At 44.5% G+C, this 18,403-nt stretch overlaps 1 protein-coding gene across 2 annotated transcripts in view; it reads left to right on the forward strand.

The window, feature by feature from the left end:
* Positions 1-18,403, forward strand: part of ABCB8 (ATP binding cassette subfamily B member 8) — a 518,839-nt gene that overhangs the window by 290,553 nt on the left and 209,883 nt on the right. For both annotated transcript variants that reach the window (XM_078662778.1, XM_078662779.1), the window contains exon 10: positions 10,250-10,283. In XM_078662778.1, the coding sequence (XP_078518904.1) occupies positions 10,250-10,283 (34 nt within the window). The remainder of the gene's footprint in view (positions 1-10,249; positions 10,284-18,403) is intronic.

The raw sequence follows: 18,403 nt of genomic DNA on the forward strand, positions 1-18,403 counted from the left end.
AACAAAATTACATTATTAGAAAATAAAGTATAGACGTTTTCTCTGTTTGACATCGGAGTTTCTAGGTAAAAGCTTGCAAGATAATTGGCAACACCATTCAAAAAGAGGCTAAATAGCAAATATGCAAGAACGCACCCTTGCCTATCCTCTGCCTGAATCAGAAGTTATTTTTTACATAACCTTTGCGCTCCAAAATGTACCTTTGTCCTTGTGTGGACCGGTAAAGCTTTGAGAGCACATACCAAGAAGTTATGAAGGCCTTGTTGTTTAAGACATACCACCACTTCCTGCACAGTACTTAGAGGGGCCCCCTCCAGGCTCTATCAGGAGCTCTCCAGAGTCCGGTCAGAGTGCAGTGCCAAGGGGGCCCCCTGGAGCTTGGGGTCCCCCCGCACCGCGGGGGCTGCGGGGGCCTGTGTTACGCCCCTGTTCCTCACTATTGCTCGCAAGAGGAACCAGTCAAAACTTGAACCATGTAAGGCCAGTGTGATGTCTTCACTTTGTTCCAGTTTTGACCTATTTATGATGTGTCTTTGGTCCACCTTCACTTGGAAGGCAGGTTTTCAATCTGAGAAATGTAGGAATGCAGGGGGCTAGACGTGCCAGGGTTTTCTGTAATATAAATATGGGGACATTTTTCTTTTTTAATCTATACTTTGTCGTTCATATGGCATTCTGGGTAAGAAACATGCTGGTATCAATGCTAGCCACACGCCCCAGTATTCCCATAGTCTCTAAGTTACAGAAATGCCCTTGGTTAGTAGGGGTCCCCGGTTGCCTGCTGACCCAAAGCCCAGATAATGCAGCCATGCACCGTGATAAGTGAGGGAAATTGGGATTTATTGAGGCTTAGTTTTGACCTTTGGGCTGGCAGAGAGGAGTACACGCCCAATTCTGCCTCCCTACTTGGGGCTGAAACACTGTCTGGTGCCCGGGGCTGTGGCACTGATGCTAAGATGGTCCAGTGCCCCACTCGATTCCTTTTCTCACTTTTTTCCCTGGTGCTCTGGTGGACTTTCAAAACCCCTGGGGCAACAAACTGAGGCGTTTACCACAAATCTACCCATCCCTAGGTTGACAGAAATTCCACCAGTCCATCGGGTAAAAAAGCATGAAACAGAATGGGGTGCAGGGCTTGCCTGTCATAGGACTGCACTGCAGCCACCATCCCTGGGCACAAGACCGCTGACCCATATAGTAAAATTGTGTCCAAAGGAATCCAAATTTTCTCTTGCTTACCCTGTAGATGGACACAGTGTTCGGGCTCTAGGTCCTAGGGGGTAGAAAAACTAATGTGTTTTAGGGGTTGTGGTATTGCCCTGCCCAGGACTGGAATCCAGTGGGGCATCATACAACCACAGCAAGCAGATTTAGAGTAATTTAGCCAGATTGTCCCAGGGGTGCAGAAAGACTGTCAGTGCCTTAGGGGTAGGAGTTTTGCCCAAAGCCAGAAGAGGCCAGCCGAACACCCATTTTGTTTTTGTTATTTATCTCTGAAATCCAGTCAAAGCGCTGCCACCCCCAACCGCCCCCCCTCATAAATTCAACAATATGTCACGTAGGTAGTAGAGAAATTGCTGGGGCTGTGGGGGTTGGGGGGGGGGGGAAGAAGGCCTGATGCCTGGATGGGCCAACCCCCACCCCATATCATTTTTAGGTCTTGTCTACACAGCGCGCATGCCTTTAGTAATCGCTTCAGCTTTGCAGGCAAAAACGTGCACATGTTGCATTGCTTTGAATGGCAGCGCGTGCTCGTTTGGCGATTCCCTTGTGGGAGCGAGCTTTGAAACCATGTGTTTGTAATTAACATATGGTTCCTGCTCGCTCCCGCAAGGGAAGCGCAGCCCCCCTCCTCTCTCCCTTCCCCCTGTTGCCTCTCGTCAAATTTGTTTTTGAGCGCGAGGCGCGCGCACTTTTTTTTTGCTTTTAGCAAGCTCATGTGTCCAAATCTAGTTGTTAATGTTACCATTGCAAGTTTCAATATTTGAATTTGGAGGCTGCAAGTTTCAATACTTGAATTTGGAGGCTGCCGTCTTTTAACTAAATGCCTGCTTTTATTTTCACAATCGCGGGTTCTCATTATTTTAATTTTGGGGCAGCGTGCCTTTTAACTACACCCCAGCTTACTGCAGCTCTCTCGCTCTTCCCTTCCATCCCCGCACGAAGGCTCTTATAACATCACCATCTCACCGCCCCACTATTCAGGCACTGGATTTCAAAGTGGCAGCTGTGAAACATGAATCTGAATGCGAAATGGCTGCATATCGCTACACAAGTAGCTAAGCGATAAGGGCATAGACGTGTATAAACAGTGCAAAGTCGGCCGCTCTGGCCGTTACGCCACGTTTCGAAAGAAGGATTAAAAAATGTGGCAACACTGCACAGCAGATGAGTTCAGATCCCTAATGGAGCTTTGAACTCTTTTGCCTCTGACAGCCCAAATCCCGCTGTTTTACCTTTCGCGTCACTTAACTCATGACAGTCAATACTTACGTTCTGGCAGATGCACTGGGCTTGTGATTCTCTCACCTTCGGCTGCTCTTGGGTGAGTCATTTGGCGGCTTCCAAGGAGGAGACGTACCGGGCAAGGCGGTCAGTAAACTGTCCTATCCAGTTGTTCCCGGGGTCTGTGCTGGCAGAGGTGCAGCAGATCATAGCCCAACACTCGCTCTGCGGTAGTAAACATCTTGCGTACTATAGGGTACGCAAGATGCCCCCCTCGCCCTGCCCGGGTGCTAGCTACTCTGCCCGGGGAACAGTAGCACTCAGTGGTCTACCAGGGACTTGCTTTGCCTCTCTTGCGTTGTGGCTTCCTTAGCGCCTGCAACAACTCTAGCGAACTCTCTGGCCTCAGTCCGTGGGGATGCTATCCGGAGCTGAACCAGACAGACCCTTGATCCCTGTTCTACGTGGCATTAGCAAAGTGTGGGGCCAAGCATGCACTGCAGTAGTGACAGCTATGACACCAAGCACCACACGTGCAGATGGGCAAGACTGGCTGTGAGGCGACCGTACCAAGGTCAGGCACAATTTCTTCACTTTTACTAATACGACATAAAACTGTCGGCCTGATCTTGAAACGGGTCCTAATCTGCCCCAACCGCAGCCTCGTTATCTAGCTGTGGATTCGTTTTAACCGCATGCGCGCTAGCGGTTTTCCCGCTGTGCGCGGCATTTTTCAAAAAGCCGCGTTACATGACGAGCTTAGCTCGTCATCAGCTTACGAGCGCCGTAGCTCATGACGAGCTGAGCTCGTCATAAGCATCGAAGGGGTTAAGTATTTGCCAGTCTATTGACAGCGAAGAATTCCTGTAAAGCACTAGACCGCGAACAGTCCTGCTGTTGAACGACAGCAGGTTATAATCAGGGCCACTGGAATTATGCAACAGGCTAGGGTCAAATTATGCAGCTGCGGTTCAGCAGCATTGATTGTAGGGCACCCTTATTTACTGTTCACACGTGCCATCACAACAGACACTTGTTTTACACTGCTGCAAAGTGGCTACAGCCTGGGCCGTCTCTCTCCACAGTTGTGGCCATTGCCAAGTGTGTCTTATTGTTTCAGAAGTCAAAGGGGAGCTACATGAGCTTGCGGGTTGTTGGGGACTGTTTGGGTGTTGCTCCGTATTGTGCCAGCACAGCTAGAAAAGTCTGCCCTCCTTTCACAGAGTAGAATGTTTAATGGCTTCCCTCCCATAGAATCATTTCCCCTCCTTCGCTTGTGTAGGTTGTCTTTATTTCGTAGGTCAGGTGTAAAAGATAAATCAAGAAATCAAGTAACTGGTTTTTCCAAATGACCTGTCCCTGTTGGGAATTTAACACTCTGACAAGTTCCTTTCTGGAGCCCACCAACGGCCAGCCCTCCCTCACCTAATCTGTGTTATTTATACTACTGTTTACACTGGGCCTAACAACCTCTGCAAACGGCCCATATTGACTTTCACTGATGGTAATGCTTATTGATAAGCAGGGCCCTAATGGCTGGCAAAGCGCCTTCTGTTTATTTCTGTAGTTCCGCTTTGAATTATGGGAACTGGGATTTACCGAGCATGCTTCGTGTTTGCAGATCAGTGACAGAACTGCAGTCCACGTGCTTGGTAAACAACAGTAAATAATGCTGATAAGACACGACAAGAGTTTCTACCTAAAACTCGTTTAAATGTCACGTTACAAAAGGTACACAGGCGCGTGCAAACTCCCCCCCTCTCTCTCACGCACACACACTCCAACTAGCTCACATTGTGCATAGTTGCAAACACATTTGTAACCATTCCAAATGACAGCTACGTCATGAATGACAAAATGTGTATGGATATATTTTGGATGTATTTTAGTGCTTGAGTTTTTTGCATATAGCACTTGAACCCCAGATGGTGGGTGTTTCCTGTCTATGCGGACTGTTTGTCAAGAGTAGGGATAAAAGGCGGAATATGTAATGTTATGTGTTTCACATCTGTATGAAGCACGTCGAGCAACTTGAGGTGTGCATGACCATCGCTGCTCGCCAATTGAGTGTTGCGCGAGGTGGTTCCATGTAGAATTTGACAAAGTTGATGTTCATCTTTAGTTTATGCGTTTTATATATGATGGGTACAAGAATGAGAGGGGAGATGGAAGCGAGCCTTTGAGGGAGGCATTAGTGAATTATTAATTTTAAGAGGGGGGTGGAACTTGGCAATCCAGACTCTTTAATTACCTCTGAGGAAAAGTTGTTTTGTAAGTTGTGTGTTTTACTTTACATCCTTGACAGTATTGAGGTACTAACTTGCTCTATGTACTTGATTCCCCCAGAATGATAGCTACTTTCGTATGAGTAGAGTCCCATCGAAAAGCTGGACTTAAGAAAGGTTTAGCTCCCCCACACAAGCCAGTGGCTGGTTTTTGCTACTCCACTAAGAGCTTGTGCCAATTCTAGGGCGAGAGACATATAGCTTTCATCTCACGAAGTTTTGGTGGCCATGGTGCATTACTGTAGGGAAACCCAACACAAATAAGTGTAGTGTATCCCTTTTCTAAAAGGCAGCGAAATGTAGCTCTCTTATGATTTCCTCCAGTGAGAAGGGAAACTTGCATTGGCATAGCCAATAGGTGTCGCCTTTGGGACCTTATAAGTGTTTCGCCATGCAACAGTTGATGTTGTTTCACCAAGGATATTGTGCTGCATAACTAAATACTTATGAGGTCCCAAAAGCGAGACCTATTGGCTATGCCAATGCTTGTTTAAATTATTTGGGGACGTGACTGACCCTCTGTATGGTGTACCGTCGTCCCCCTGCCCTGAGTGCCCAGCTATTGTCTGGTATTCTACTGGGTAGCGATAGTGCCCTATCACCTTTGTCATGAATTAGCATGTAGAGTGGAGGTGGCAACATATTGTGTTTTAGTGAATTAGTAGTCGTGACCAGACCTTTTTATCTATGTTATGCGAGTGGGAAACAACTGACTGAGCCCCTTGTGTAAAGTTCTGCTGCTACAAGCTGACCCGGATCCTAGCGCTAACATCCCAGTGCATATATGCTTGAATGTATGTGTGTGGACTGCACAGAACATACTTCGAAGGTGTATAAGTGTACCAGATTGAAGGAGGCCTGTGAGTTACAATTTGGAAGCTCCAGGCGTGTCCATGAACACAAGACAAAGGTGAGGTCAATTTCCCCAACAGTGGAAGTGTACCTCTTGCATTCTTGAAGGGAAGGGACCTAGACTCTGAACTAGTCTTCCTGAGCACTGCCATGTAGTAGCTAATGGCAGTGGAGTGTTGGACTGTAGTCCCTGTATTTCAGAGTGTGAAGGGTCTTCTAGTTCAGGCAGAATGTCTGTCCGTCTTTCTGATCGTTGTCAATGTGGCTGTTGATAACCAGTTGCAGAATACTTACACCTCTTTGCCTCTGTTGTGGGTGCTCCAAACAGAAGACAACCTACTGTGAGGAGTATCACTCTACACAGAGACTGACTTTTGAAGTCAACCTGAGACAGACATATGAAACGAGAACCAACTAAGCTGATTCTGAAAGCGCAGGCAGAGAATACACATCCTCTTTCTGCTGTGTCTGTATAAAAGTAGGAGCTGTAGACCCATTTGTCTTTCCATTTCCAAGCTCTTTCTGACCAAGGAAGGGGGGCTCTGCAGTAAACGCAGAGGACTGCTGTGCAACCAAAGCTGATGTCTGCCTGACAGCCAACTGCCCAGAGGTAAGTGAATGATAACAATTGGAGTCTGGTTTGAATGAAGATTTGTCTCTTTGTCCTGAAGCTCCTGGAAGTACCCTGCCTGAAAGAAGTGGGAAGGAGTAAGCCAGCCCTACAGGAGGACAGTCAACCGTGGTGAACAAGAAGCAGCTGACCTATGAGCTGAACGTCTGTCCAACGGAGACTCAATAGAGCATGGCTTGCATACTCCTGGGTCAGAGTCTGCCTCCTTTGTAGAAGCAGGAAATCTGTGGCACTTGCCAGAAGGGTGCTCGAGCACATCGCAAAGTAGAAACCTGCCTGCTGCTAGTCCATGGCATTTGTCCACAGTGTACTCCAACAGACTTAAAATTTCCAGCCCATGGCACATGCCTGAACTATGTCCCAATAGAGAGCACTGCTGAAACTGATACTGCGAGTTCACAGCACATGCCTGAAGTGTACCTGAGTGGACTACCTCTTTGCGACCCTGAATGCAGATGACTGAGGAACTGCCCGGTAGTGTGCCTGATCAACTGCTTCACTGCAGCTTGACCTGAAAAGCGCCTTGAAACAGCCCAACTGCTTCCAGTCGCATCATCACACGAAGTGGGCTGCATCATCGTCTGACCCTGGGACCTGTCCAGCTCACCATCCAGAGCATGTGACTTTGGAGCTGCACCACCACTAAAGGAGATAACCCTGCTGTAAACTCCAACCTCCAACTTTCAGCCGACTCACCATGTGACCGGAAGACGGAGGGCCGACCAGTCAGGGCCCGCAGCATTGGGCTTGCCACTCCTCCCCTGCCCTCCAGCAGATAACCAGCCCACCAAACCCTTCTGCTTTCTCGCAGTGTGAGAAGCACAAACATAAAATAGTAGTTTTACCATTTCATGTTTCTGCTTCTTGCACTACGAGAAAACAGTGGGGCGATGCTCCTCCACCCTAATGGAAGAGCCGCCCCAATGGAAGAGCCGCCCCTGGTGGCAAACCCAGAGCAGGTGTCAACTGGGGGACGCACCTCTTCCATGGTGATTGCTGCGTGGTTGGGGGACTGCTCAGAGCACAGTGAAAGCTGCGGGAGGCTAAGGAATCTTGCTGCCTTTATTTTCAGCCTGTGTGACATCAGCACACCTTGTACACTGCTAGCCGTACAGAGTGTTAGTAAAAAACAATCTTGGGCTGCAAGAGAAACTTACTCTCGCAATTATAGAGATGTAAAAAAACAACAGGTAATCCTTCTGGTGTGAGCACTAGAAGGATTTTCTGTCTTCAGTCAGAGGATGAGACGTTTGTGTGCTCTGTGCTGATACAGTATTGTACTGAGTCGATTAAGGTACATGCTTTATTCATTACAGAGCAGTTAATTTCCTTTAGCTATTGCAAGTTAAAGTCTTGAATTGCAAAGTTGCAGCCTTCATTATGGGTTGGATGATAATGTGAGATCCTGTGCCTTAATTAAACAAGCATTGGCATAGCCAATAGGTCTCGCGTTTGGGACCTTATAAGTATTTAGTTATGCAGCACAATATCCTTGGTGCAATAATATCAACTGTTGCACGGCTAAAAACTTATAAGGTCCCAAAGGCGAGACCTATTGGCTATGCCAATGCTTGTTTTACTTAGGTAGCGTAGCTTCAATAGCAACACCAACCTTTGACTGAGTAGCCGCACCATAGTTACTAGCAGCAAAGCAATGCTGCGTGGGCGATACCAGCACCAATTCCAATGCACTACAGGATATACGGGAGTACTAAGAATGTCGCAATCTAGGTTTAATAACTAATGTACCGGGTGCTAATGTCCCATGCATTGGGGTGTTTTGCACCCATTTATCTCATGGATCCAAAAGCCCAGAGCCCACATGCCTATTCTAAGCAGGTTTGATAACATCATCACCCATGGCTTACCTTAAATAAACAAGTTTTGGATGAAGTGCCCACACATTGGACTTCCTCAACAAGGCCTTCCAGTATGTACTGTAAAATAATCCAATGACTGATTATGGGCTCGAGCAGTGCCTTACGTTTGGATTGAAAGCGGCACAGTGCAGAAATGAAGAAAGGCACATTGCCATGCTGAGTAATAAGCAGTAGCTTGTTGCGGGAAAACACAATCTCGTGCCAGAAGGAGGACAGGAAAGGAGCTTAAACCAGCACATTACGTTTGAACTGAAAGCGCTGCTGTGTAGAAATGAAGAAAGGCACACAGCCATGAGGTGTTTTAAGCGGCGTTACAAAGAAATGAAGAAAGGCACACAGCTGTGCTGTGTTGTAAGTGGAGGCGTGTTGGGGTAAAGCATGGGGAGATTAAGGGAACTGGGTCTGCAAGCAGCAGGGAGACGGCAGAAAGAACAAGCACAAGCGCGACAGGCTGCTGGCAGCAGGGGGAGGCGCGTGCCTCGCGCGGCAGCATGGGGAGGAGGGGGGCTGCGCGATTCCCTTGCGAGAGCGATAATTGCTACCATATGGTGGTGCTTGCTCCCGCAAGGGAATTGCCAGACGTGCACGCGTTGCCATTGAAGGCAATGGAACGCGTACACGTTTTTGGCTGAAAAGCCAATGCGGTATCTATAGGTCTTTTTGCCTATACCTAAAAAGCAGCAAATAACAAAGTGATAGAAGAGACGCTTGAACTAATCTCCGCCACTGGTGATTGCTTGGGCAGTACACCACCTATTTGTTTGCCCCCCCCCCCTCCTCCTTTGCCACTCTAGGAAAAGTCAATCCATGTGCAAATTAGTCTTGATCCTGCTCCAATAGGAATAGCACTACCTAGCCAGGTCCCTAAAAGTGGGGTACTAGTAACCCCAGTCTCGTTTTGGCCTACCTAAGCCTAATCAGTGAGGTATAGCTTCGTTTCTCCCTCCATGCCACTCTAGACGGAGACCAGACAGATGCTTATCTGTCTTGGTCCACAGGACTCAAGCTGTACCTCAGTGATGAGGCCTTAGTAGGTTGAAACAGGTCAGGGGTTGCTTTTGTTCCCATCTCGAGAAAAACCTGATTGATGTACCCTCTCTTGGAGCTGGTACCCACTCCTTGAAAATTAGTTTTGCAAAGGTTATTTCCATGTGTTATTGTTCTTGATGATGAAAATGTGCTTTACTGTGTTTTCGTTCAAATGGCTTCGAAGCTGTGTGATGGTACCTACCCACCTTCCCTGCTACCTCTTTCTTTAAAAATGCATTTACAAAGTTTCTTCAGAAGCTTGTGGCTCCATCATTCATTGAAAAACATTAATTGAAAAATATTCTTGCTTAACGATACACCCCTTATCATGCCGCATGTATATATCATTTTGAATTCCTCTCTTTTAAGGCGCATATGTCCTGCAGTTCCAGCTGCCTATACATAATTGAACTCCACAATTGCTTTATTCCGAAATGAACACATGATCACACTTTTCTGCCCCCGCCCCTAGTGAGGGTAAGGTAAATGTAACTGTAACATGCATTACATGTTCATGTTTTAAATTGCAGAGCAGTTGTCTATTGCAGTTGTTTTAAATGTATATGTTTTCTGCAGCGTTGTCAGTATAGATTAGATGTTCTCAAATGTAAGTTTTTACAGATTTTCAAAATAAAATGCTCTTTCTCTCCTTAACTAGGTAAAGAATAATAAGCCCGGCCTTCTGTGGCAGAGTAGGTAGGGGTTGACGCTTCTTATACAGCTTGTGATGTAATAGTCTTCATGCATGGCTGAATCGAGTGGCTCGTGATGCTAAGTTCCTGGCATAACTCAGTGGTTCTCCATTAAGTGTATCTTCCTTAACAGTCTTACACATGTAATATCTGCCTCTGGGATAGATCCAGATCCCTTGCTTAGCAGGCACTATTCTTTGTTGAATAATAACAAAGATGTCGATCACGGAAAACTAATACAACAGGTAAGTAAGTTTGCCATCTCCTTCATGCATGAGATTTTCATTAATATTTATCAAGAAAAAATGTCTGCCTGCTTGCATGATTTAAAGCCCACCATTATTTGAAGATGTTTATGAAACCACTGAAATGACCTATGACAAAGGAATATGATTATATAAATTTATGTCACTTCTCCTTTTTCTTTTTTGGCAGGTCCATGGCAAATATTTCCGTCCTTTTTGGGCAGGTAGGTGTGCTGTTAGAGTACGCTTAAATGTACAACATATTGATGATAAATGTACATTTCCTACTGTCTGCGGGGTAATTACCAGCTACTTTGAGGCCTTGAAGTGTACTAACCTGCTTTTGGTTCTCTAGGACAATGCGTAAATACATCAATTCGTTGAAAAGCCAAAACTAAGAAATACTCTGTGAGCTGCACAAACACTGTCCTGGTTTCCAGGAACCCTTTAGGTGCTGCCTCATTTCTTTGTACGTTTTGCTCTTTGGCAGACTGCTATTTTTTCTTTTTTTTAGAGATCTGTCCCAGAAACCTAAAGGCTTTCACTGGTAGCTGAGGTAACTGAAGGCTATTTTTACCCAAACCCTCCACCTTCTGGCTGTTTTGTGTGGGTTAATCAATGCCTAAAAAAACTCGTTCAGTTGAAAGGGGATTGGTACCTAGGGCTCACTTTCTGTACTTTGAAAAATGTGTAAAAGATGCAGTTAGTATCTTTTATTTTTAGAATATTGTTTGCTTATACTTTAGCAGAAGGATTTGGCCCTCGTTTGACTTACTTTGACCATTGACTCACTTTAGCAGTCCCAGGCAAGTCTCCTGCCCTTCCAGCACCTCATTTTTATGTGGAAGAATAGTTTCTTTCTGTTGCTGTTCTCATTACCTATCACATTTGTCTCTCCTGCATTGTCCAATCACATTTCTCTGTACTGCTTCCAGATTCGGCCAGAATTCGTCTTCTTACCTGCCTCCTACTGTATTGCTATGTTCTGCCCATCCTCTGCCCAAGGTCCTACCTGCTCCCTGTCTCGGTTTCCCTGTTCACACCTTCAACCTGCTTTCTGTCACTTATGTCTCTTCACCCAACATGCTTCAGTCTGTGTATCTTCATGCTTCTGCTTCCTTTTATTGGGTCTCTGCTCCCTGTCTCCCATTGTCTCTCTCTTTTTCCTTGTCCCATCTCCCTGCCTCTAAGATATTGTCTAGATAGATTTTTTCGACAGGCACAGCTTGCTGGTGGTTTTCAAATTTAGGGAAATGAGAAGTGGAAATCAAACCTTTTTGGTGTGAGTCAATAAAGCATACATTCTTTTCCATGTTCCCGTGAATATATAACGTTACAGCGAATTCCGTTGCAACGCATGCCTTTACCACGCATGCGTTACAACAGAATTCGTTTTCTACGCATAACCTTTACCACTAATATTCCTTTACCACGCATAGATTAACAACGTTTTTCGTTGTTAATTTATGCATGGTGAGGGCATATTCTTGTTAAAGGTTACACCCGTCCTCTTCCACGTCCCCAGCCTCTACTCCTTTTCATTACCCCTGCCATTAACCCTTATATTTAAAAAAAAAAATCATTTTCCCTTACCTTTTCAACTCGTCTCCTGTCCATCTTCTTTGTTACGTCTTTCTTCTTAGTTACGTCGGCCGTACGTCCTAAAGAGGAAGCGGAAGTTTAATTCCGTTTCCTCTTTTACGACGCTGATCGCTTGATGTTCGTCACATCAGGTATTTATTTATTTTTGGGGGGAAGCCCCCCCAACCCCCCTTTTTTATCCCTCTATTTTTTCGTTTTTTGGGGGAGACCCCCCAAACCCCCCCTTTTTTTTCATTTACCACACATACCTTTACTACGTATTTCGTAGTAAAGATATGCGTGGTAAATCCTCTCGTTGTTACCACGCATGCGTTGTAATGCATGCGTGGTGAAGGTTTTCGTGGAAACGGCTTCGTTGTAGAGGCCGTTTCCCGTTCCCGTGGGCAAAATAACGTTGATATTACCTTCGGAAAGAATGTACATACCTATTTATTTCTTTGTTAATTATGTTATTGTTAAATGACCAAATAACAGAGATAAACAATGTCACTGTCAAAGTACATGCATATCTTATGTACTATACAGTGATGTTAGTATAACATAACATCATTCAAACCCTTCACTATTATTGCAGAGAGACAGTGGATTATTCTTTGATTCACTTAGGTATGATGTAGGTTTCTTATCGTTTGAAAGTCGATGAAAACACACTAAGTTGATGATGGTAAGACCAAATTAAAATGTACTGAATAAAAGTTTAAAAAGTAGTGAAAGCTCAATAGGGAACAGCTAAGGTGCAGGGAAGGAGTGGCTATTCATCTGTCCATAAAAGGGGACTCCAGAGGTACTTTGTCTCCAACTTGGGCTTGAATATACTTCTCTTTAGTTCACTTTCAGATAGCCATGATTTTTGGAATGTCCTATGCAAGGATATGTCACATACATTGATCTGTAGACTCCACTTTAATGTGGAGTCATAAGAGTATATTACTGACTGTTTGCGCTACTGGCAGTTCAAAAATCAACCTTTGGTGATATCTATTGTATTCAATGCCTCTTCCTCAATATATACATTGCCCTAGTGATATGTGCCTGCTGTAAACAAAGCTATTCTAAATGGCACAGTGTTACCTTTCTAAATGCACAAGCATATATAGTTGAATAGTGCTTGCAGATGATGTGCTTCCATTTGCAGAGGAACCTGGAGGGTTAAACATGAGTTTGGGGAGGAGGGGGGTGGGGGGGAGAGTGCAGGAGGAGAGATCAGCGAAAGTATGATACAGTAGGAGGGGAGAAATTGTGTACATTATGTAAAAAATAAATTTTCCAGTATTGGTGCAGCTAAATTGGTGAAGCAGTACAAAATAGTGTGTAAGGTATAGGAACAAGCACTGCCAGAAACCATTACCACTCAATGGTCATGCTTTCAAAAATACAAGGGATTATAGGATCACAATGGTTAAAGTATAAATGGAAAAGCACTGAGATTAGAAGAGGCAGTTATAACACCAGAGTCAGAGCACAAAATTGCTAATGTATGAGACAATATTATCACATTTTTAGTAGACATGTTGGGGAAAGAAGGGCATGAAACGGTGGGAATGAGAGTTTGGAGGGAGAAAAGAAAAATAGGAAGAAAGGCATTGGGGAAAGTCCCTGTTGTTTAAAATAGCTTTTCTTCTAAATGTGGATGTGAAAAGTAAAAGTGAGTAACCTTTGTGTTGGCACTAGGCTATTGACATGCTTGTATAGTTCATCTTTTTAATTGTAATAATGAAATGCTTTACCATTTCTAAAATTGGTGCTTGACCTCAATAATGCATAGGCGAATCATCTTTTTTTTGCAAGACAGTTTTGTATTCCTTTTCCTATAGCACCCACATTGTTTATTGTTTATATTGTTATAAAAATAAATATTATTCAATAAAATAATAATATTGACAAAGAAATGGGTCTATCTTTAGATTTAGAAATTCTGCCCTACATAAGCCAGGAGAACCAGTGGCCTTTATCTCCAAAATGGGAAAGGATTCTCTTCCAGGGGATCCTCATCATCAGTCATAGTCATTGAATTACCCTGCCCAAGTGTGGGATGTCTGAGTGCCTTGCAAAATATATATTTGTACATGTACACATAGATCTTATAGTCTAAAATGCCTAGAAATGGCTACATTTCATTTATGTCTCATCTCCAATTGTATAAATATAGTTGCTGTATCTAAATTGACTTGAAATATCAGTCACAAGCTTTTATCTAAAAAGTTAAAATAAAGGGAATCCTGTACAATGCTAGAATATAGGCTACACAGATAAAGCATTAAAACTGGTGTTGTGCCTTTAAGGGTCACATCCTTACTACTGTATCCCATCATGCATGAGATTTGACGATTAGGCCAGTTAATTTAACATTAATTCATCATATTTTCCAGTTAGAATGCCTGCACTATTTGTGAAGTGATCTAAATGTGTCAAGAAAAAGGCTCAGTCAGTCCCTCATGACCTCTGCAGTGTATGTCTTCTTCAAGATCACCATCCAGAAGGCTGTGGGCACTGTAAAGATAATGTCCTGAAGAACCGGGAAGGATAGACAGAGGATCAGACTGCTCTGTCTACAGAAATGGCTTCAGACAGACAACAGCCTCAGGACTTCAAAAAGGGCAAGGATAAAATTATCCTTCATTGCTGCAGATTTATCTCACTCTTATGGACTACCCAAAAGGTACAGCTAAAGAGCGCAGAAAATCATATAAAAACCAACGCTCTCGATCAACATCGAAAACAAGTATTGTAGCCACATGCTAGCCATCAAGACATGGTACCTCAACATCGAGGAGACCCAGCAAGTCAATGTTAAGACCACCATCGACATAGAGATAATCATCATCGCCATTGAAACCACCACCATCAACGTCAACAGCAAGAAAACTATCTGGATCTCCTTCTCGGTCCTAGAGGCTTAAAGCAGATTGATTCTGTCACCTTAAAAGAAGGACAGTACCACTCTTTACACATTCAGGGTACTCTAGGGCATACTCACCGATGAGGAATGTGGCGGCTGTGCTCAGTCTGTCCTCCACTACACCCCGAAGGTCTGTGTCCCCACTCCTTTCACCAGCGCCACCTCCCATTTCTTCAAAGCCACAAAGGTCACCAAGGGTGCCACACGTTCCATCTAGGCCAGCACATAAAGACACTCCATGGAAAAGAGGACGTGGTAGATCTAGATCCTCAACAAGAGTGTAACATCGTCACACAGGACCTCTAAGCAACAACACTATTTGCCATCAATGTAATTGTTACAGGACAAGAGAGACCAGACCACGCACTGTTTGGAGGAAAAGGTTTTTATTGGTGCCCAATCTGATTCTCTCCACGTCACAAAACAAAAGCCCTCCTTTTGTCCCTGTCTCTTTGCCGTCTTCTGTTCTCCAAATCACATCACTTTCGGGATTTTCTTCCAAATCCTTTTACCACTGTAGTAGAGTACCCTTGGGGAAAACAAAGGTATAGGGCTATTAGTATCCGTTTAAATGGATTTCACTAAGTCAGTAACCATTACACCACTTTGTGTAGGCCTAAGACCTATGTCAGGTGTGATAAACAGTCCTACTAGACAAGCAGTGTTGTGAGGGGAATTTCACTCCTCAATGGAACCGCTATTCAGAGTGCACGTCATGCAAAAAGTGTCCATCAAAAGACCCTCCTCCCAAGGGTCTGTAAGGTGCCTTCAGACCCAAGCACTACAATCCAACCAAGTAAGCGCGTGCAAGAAACCAGCCGCTCACACAACGCGCACTCTCTCGTGCCCCTTGCTTGAAGCAGTGGCCCAGGTAACGGAGTCATGGCCGCCTCATCCGTCTCACCTTCCCTCGAGCTCTCTGGGCCACCGGCCTCGTTCTGCCTTTCAACTGTGTCTGATGACTAGAGCAACCACTCAGGGCCAGCCTCCTTGCTTGTCCCTACATGGCCTTTTGTGTCTTCAGTCTTCTCCTCCGGTCTCAGCTTAACCAGCCTGCCTCATTGCTGCAGCGACGCCAACTCCATGACCCCACTCTGCTCTTCTCCTTCCAGGTACTCCTCCAGCGTATGTGACTGTAGCCGTAGTAAAGGGGGCATGTCCCAAATGTCTGGAACACTCAAGTGCACATTCCCAGTTCCCCCGGCGCCCCCGCCATCAGTCTCCATGCTGCTTTCGTTACAGTACCTCCCTTCCAGGAATGGCTGATCGGGCCATGAAGCCTCAATGGAACAAGACAAATAGTCAACTTTACCCTGCATCTTCCCCGGCAAGTGTCACAACTAGAATGAGAAAGGCTGAAGAACAAGAAACCACCTCAATACATGAGCATTAGATTCCTTATGTCATGCCAAAGACACCAAAGGAGCATGATCAGTAAAAATCAGAAAGGAACGGCCCAAACCTTAGTACTGAAAGGCCTGTAAGGCCCACTTAATCGCCAAACACTCTTTTTCAATAGTAGAGTAGCGGTATTCACGGGGTAACAGCTTCCTGCTAAGGAAAGCTACAGGATGCAGAGAACCAGAATTACTGGGCTGAGACAAGACAACCCCCAACCATCTCTGCAAGGCGTCCGTCTGTAGGATGAACTGTCTTGCAAAGTCCGGACAGGCCAAGATAGGTTTACTGCATAACAGTTCCTTCAACAAATCAAAACTCCTCTGAAGTCTGGGTGACCACACACTGAAAGAGATAGGCTGCAATTTAGCGAGTAAGGGCCAGATGTAGGTAAATCTATTTTACCGACACTTAAATACCGAATTTTACCGATTCGGTATTTAAGAGTCGGTAAAATAGATGTACCGAGATGTAGGTAAATCCAGATGTGGATTTACCGATTCTTTAAAAGTCGGTATTTACCGATTCGGTAAATACCGACCTGTAATGCTCCATTCATTCCTATGGGCTTTGAAGCCCATAGGAATGAATGGGGCATTACAGGTCGGTATTTACCGATCGGTAAATACAGATTTTTGGCAAGGGTGCAGGGGGTGTCACTTTGACACCCTCTAGCACCCCCAAAAAAGGTTCGGGGGCCATATGGCAGGCATACCTGCCCTAAGGGCAGGTCTGCCTGTCATATGGCACAGGTGTGCATGCACACATTTGCATGCTCACCTGAATCGGTATATCACCATCAAATTGAATTTGATGGTAAAATACCGATTTCTTAGGCCTTGTGGGACTCATCAGAGTCCCACCTACATATCGATTTTACAGAATCTGTAATTTTACCGTTCTGTAAATTTACCGACCGGTATATTTACAGATTCTGTAAAATTACAGATCGGTAAATTACAGAACGGTAAAATTACCGATTCTGCCCCCTACATCTCAAATTCCTTTTACCGGTCGGTAACGGCCGAATTCGGCCGTTACCGACCGGTAAAACCCTACCTACATCTGGCCCTAAGTCTGTCAAAGGAGCAGCCACTTCTGAAAAATGGAGAAAATAGGGTGATGATAACCCACCAAACCTAGAAAAGCATTAATCTCCCTTTTGTTGGTAGGATGAGATCGTTTTTTAATGGTCAACACTTTATCAACTTGGGGACGTATCATTCCATTCTGTATATGGTGGCCCAAATATTGTATTGCATTCATGGCAAGTGTATATTTTTTGGGATTAGCTGTTAGACATGCCTTTCTCAAACTCTCCAAAACTGCCTTCAAGTCGATGAAAGGTTTTTCCCAGGTCCGACCATATACCACTGTGTCATCTAGATATGTTGCATCATACCCCTGATGTTCTCTCAAAACCAAGTCCATCAAACATTGATTTTTCTGATGTTCACAGAATGTGTAAATTGAATCCGCGCGTTTCTCGACTTGAGTTCTTCAATCTTAAGTAACAACTCTTTCTCTGAACTGGACCAAATTAAGAAGATATCATCAATGAATCATTTGTAAAAAAACAACTCTCTCCTTCCAACAGGAGTCCGTCAAAATATAATTGTTCTCAAATTTGGCCATGAAAATATTGGTAAACGCCGGGGCTCCAGAAAACCCCATTGAAGTACCACTAATCTGTAAGAAGTAATCTTCCTTCTATTTGAAATAAGAGTGTTGCAAGCAATATTGCAGTAACTCCAAAATAAACATTTTGTTAGCTGGTATGTCAGTTGGACTGTTTGTAAGAAATGTGCAGTGTCACGGATATATGTAGTCCATCTTTGGACAAATGGTTGTAGAAATTCATCTATGTACCGTCCCAGTGGCTCAAAAATTGACCCACATTCACTCACAATAGGTCTAAATGGTGGATCCAGTAAGTTTCTATGTACTTTCGGCAGCATGTAAAGTTTCGGACACCTTGGGTTTGCGGTGGTTAAAAATGTTTTAGTGCTTACATTAATCCAATCCATTTCAAGTGTTCTCTCCAAAATTACATTGAGCATCTGGGCGATCTCAGTCACCGGGTCCTTGCCTAGTTTCAAATAAGTATTCTCATCATTAACATATTGAGTTACTTTCATGTCCTAGTATGCAGTATCCATAATGACAAGAGTTCCGCCTTTGTCCGCTATCTGAAAAGTAAGAGAAGTATAATTCGCCAATTCTTTGATTATATGATGTTCATGTTTATTGATGTTAAGCTTGGTTCGAGACCTCCTTTGAAGTTTAATCAGTTCTTGTTTGACTAGGCTCTCAAAGGTATCCAGAATTTTATGTGATGCTGGTGCCATGTATGTGCTGGAAGGTTTAAACTCTTTGAACTCTGTTGCCTCCGTATTTGTTGTTTGATCCGCGTAATCTGTTGAAGCAGGGACTATATTTGAAAAG

Source organism: Lissotriton helveticus, chromosome 10 (genome assembly GCF_964261635.1).
Source record: "Lissotriton helveticus chromosome 10, aLisHel1.1, whole genome shotgun sequence".
Lineage (NCBI taxonomy): Eukaryota > Metazoa > Chordata > Amphibia > Caudata > Salamandridae > Lissotriton > Lissotriton helveticus.